This window comes from Eurypyga helias, unplaced genomic scaffold, assembly GCF_000690775.1.
Source record: "Eurypyga helias isolate BGI_N326 unplaced genomic scaffold, ASM69077v1 scaffold21270, whole genome shotgun sequence".
NCBI lineage: Eukaryota > Metazoa > Chordata > Aves > Eurypygiformes > Eurypygidae > Eurypyga > Eurypyga helias.
Window position 1 is genome coordinate 1,546 of NW_010226575.1, and position 3,437 is coordinate 4,982.

Genomic DNA, 3,437 nt, shown 5'->3' on the forward strand with positions numbered 1-3,437 from the left:
GGGACACGAACTGTGCTCCTTGCAGCACAGCCAGCGGCGCTCGGCTCCCACCCCCTCCCTTCAGGGTGCTGCGCAGGGCTGGCATCACACCCTGATGGAGCTGGGAGCATCCTCTCTCCTCCACCACCCACATCCATCCTTCCGCCCGCCTTCAGACTCCCTCTGGCAGGTGACACCAAGGGGAGCCAAGGCAGGGACACCCCCGCTGAGCACCCACAGCACTAGCCTCCTCGATAGACACCATACTGCCCGTCTCCCGAGGTACCCCCAGCGCATCCCTCCCCAAAGCCGCAGCAGAGGTTGAGGCACCTGCTACCAAGGTCTGACTCTACACAGATGCTTCAAACAGCTCCCTGCATGTCCCTAAGCGGCCGGCTGGACTGGGAGAATGGCTTAAAAACACACGTATGTATCCCAGAGCCTCCGATCCGACAGTCTGGAATGCCTCAGCCCTCGCTGCCACCCACCGCCTGGCTTCTCACGACCGCGCGCGGCACCCTCTGCTCATGGGAGAAACCACAGAGCAAAACAAGCTGCTGCCAAAACAACAAGGAGAGGAAGAGGAATGTCTGCCGGCGACTCAGCTTTGATCGCCCCGGCGCTGGGCTGGATGCTGCTGGCTGCGGAAGCAAGTCGAAAAAAATCCAAGGGCCAGGCTTGGATTTGATAAGAAAAACGATAGGGAGCATGGGATCTCACTTGGACCAGCCCCGTCCGTGATGGCCTGGAGCTGTGTTGCTCCTCCGCCGGTGGACAAGAGGCTCAGCAACACAGCAAGCACTACACGGCAGAGATGGAAAACGCTGGGCATCCCGGGAAGCACTCAGCGGGCCCTGGGCATGCTCGCCAGCACCGCAGGCCACAAAACACAGCGGGTGCCAGCAGCAAAGCACCAGCAGCTGCAGCGGGGCCGCGGGCCAGCAGTGCCCCCTCCCAGGCTGCTGGGACAGGCCAGGATGAGAGATGAGCCCCTCCTCGTCTCCAGTGGCACCGGGAGCCTGTTGGGCACCGGAGCCTTTGGGGCAGGGGTCCAGCCCAGCCCAGCCGGAACTGACACCGCTCGCTCCTCGATCCCAGCAAAGCACAGAAGTGAATTTTACAGGGCCCTGCTCACTCGGATCCCTCCTTAAAATCACCCTGGCTTTTCCATAAGAGGAAATGTTTCTTTTCTGGGTCGCTGCTGAGCTTTTTGAAAAGCGATTTGATGGCCTGTGAAGGGAACATGGCCTGAGGGGAAGAGAGCGCAATGTTTGGAAGCGGGGGAGATGAACCCCTGCTCTGTCCCAGGCGGGGAACATGTGTTTTCTCCTCCCTGGGGTTTGCTTTACCCCGCTGCTCCCTGCTTGCAGCCCCCCAGCCACACGCCAACCCTGCTCTGAGCCCTGCCAACAGAGGGAGGTGCTGGGTCGGTGGCTCCCGGGATGCAGAGCAGCATCCATACCCGCCGCAGACGCACCGGGGGCAAAGCAAGCCCTGTATCCTCATGGAAGCAGCTTTCTGTGGGATTTTCAACTTTAGAACACAACTTAGCAATGATGAGACCCATTTCCCGCCCATCCCCCGTCAAACTTGGATCACAGCAACAGATAAACTCATCCCAAAACCCAACCACTTCCATCACTCCCTGTCCTGCCAGGAAGACGCTGTAGGGCCCCGCTGGGATGGGTGATGCCCAGCCTGGATCCCAACTCCCCCTCCTGAGGGGTATTCACAGGGTGCCTGTGCCACCCTGGAGGGATGCGGCTGCATGTCCCTGCCTGCCAGTGCCCGTCCCTGCTCCGATCCCGCAAGTCTCCTGCTGCCAGCGGCCTGCGAGGCTGCGCTGGGACACAGCGGCCAAGCAGCCATCCCCCTGCAGCAATACATCCATCGATTCTTTTCCCAGATATGGCCACATCATTCTCCTTTAATCACCCTCAAAACTGCAGCCGGGATGTCAGGAATGCGAGTTTCCATTGTGTTTGCCCAATCACGCTGCCCGGAAGGGTGGGAGGGCTGCGGGAAGGCTCCCGCATCCTCCACAGGGCGTGATGCACCTTACGGGGCATACCTGGAGGAGTGTGTTTGGGAGCGATGGGAACCCAGGCTGACAGCAGGCGCCAACAGAGGGTTCCAGGATCGGTGTCGGCTCAAACATCGCCGTGTCTCACCCCTGCACGGGCACCCCAGGGCTCAGCACCAGCTGTGACAGGGCAGCAGTGGCCCCGGGGTAGACAGCCCTTCTGCCAGCCCCACTGCACGCCCCGTACCGACTGTCTCAGCACCCCAGAGAGGGCAGCTGCATGTTCCCACTCCGAGGCATGGAGGCAAAGGCGGATCCTGGCAGAAAGCATTTAGCAAAGGACAGGACAGGCTGCAGACCCTGGGCCTTGGGAAGTGTCCAAGCTACACTGAGCTGTAGGAAAAGCACAAGAGACGGGCGTTTTCCCAGAAACAACCACTTTTCTTGACGGAAACCAGTTTCATTGCAAGCTGTATACTTCCTGAGCAGGACCCGCTGCCTACAAACACACTCCAGCACAACCCTCCGTGCTCACGGGAAGCCCGCTGCTTCCGAGGAGGATGGGTTTGGCCCGCTTTTGAGGATTCTGGGGGCTAGCTGGTTTAGACTGGATTTTTTGGGGGGCTACAAGACGTAGATTTAAAGTGCAAGAGCCCATGCCGATGGGTTGTCAGGATGGGGGACAGGACAGCAGCAGGGGGGCAGGACAGCGAGCAGAGCCACCTCGCAGCAACATTCCACCTGCAGAAGACAGACCCGCTCCGCAGAGCTTCGGCACTGCCTAAAGCACAGCGCTCGACCAGCCCAGGCCGAAACGCTGCAGAATAATTCCCTGGTATCTGTGGGAGCGAAGTTTACCAGCCGCATCCAGCTTCTGTACGATGCGCTGCGTTACTGAACCAGGATTTCACGGCAAGTACTTCCCTGCGTCTGAAAGGGGTGTCAAACCCTTGGTCACTAATGAGGAGCCACTTCCCGGTTGGATGAAAACCGTTGGCTTCCCAGACTTAAATATTCACCTTGTTAGTCCCATTGTTAGCGGGGGCATGTGTACGACTTGGGGTGTATGAGGCTGTTTGCTGAGCTCTGGACCTGATCCTGGAAGCAGGAGAGGAGACGGCAGGGCACGGCTGGATGGTGGCCAGTGCTCTGCTCCTGCATCTGGGATGGGGTGCAGGGACACCCAGAGCCGTGGGCAGGCAGTGCCTGCCGGGCAGCTCAGCCCCTGCCAGCCCCGATGGTGCTTCCATGAAAAAAGAAAACGGGTTGTTTATAAAAATCTGGGCTAGGGCTGTTCATCGGTGTCAGCAGGGGAATGGTTTGCGTTTGGGGAGGGCGGGACAGCCGGCGGGACGGATAATGCGGTTTGGGCTTTGGCCAGGGGCTGGGAAGAGGGTGGGCCTGGGAAAGGCTGTCAGCCCTGGCAGGGGACCAT

The 3,437-nt window shown here is 59.8% G+C and overlaps 1 protein-coding gene across 1 annotated transcript in view; it reads right to left on the reverse strand.

The window, feature by feature from the left end:
* Positions 1–446: 446 nt before the first annotated feature.
* The window catches only part of LOC104511135 (nuclear receptor corepressor 2-like), a gene marked incomplete at its 5' end in the record, with an annotated part of 15,285 nt that continues 12,294 nt past the window's right edge, over positions 447–3,437 (reverse strand). The window contains one exon of the mRNA XM_010153622.1: positions 447–503. Coding sequence (XP_010151924.1) covers positions 447–503 — 57 coding nt within the window. The remainder of the gene's footprint in view (positions 504–3,437) is intronic.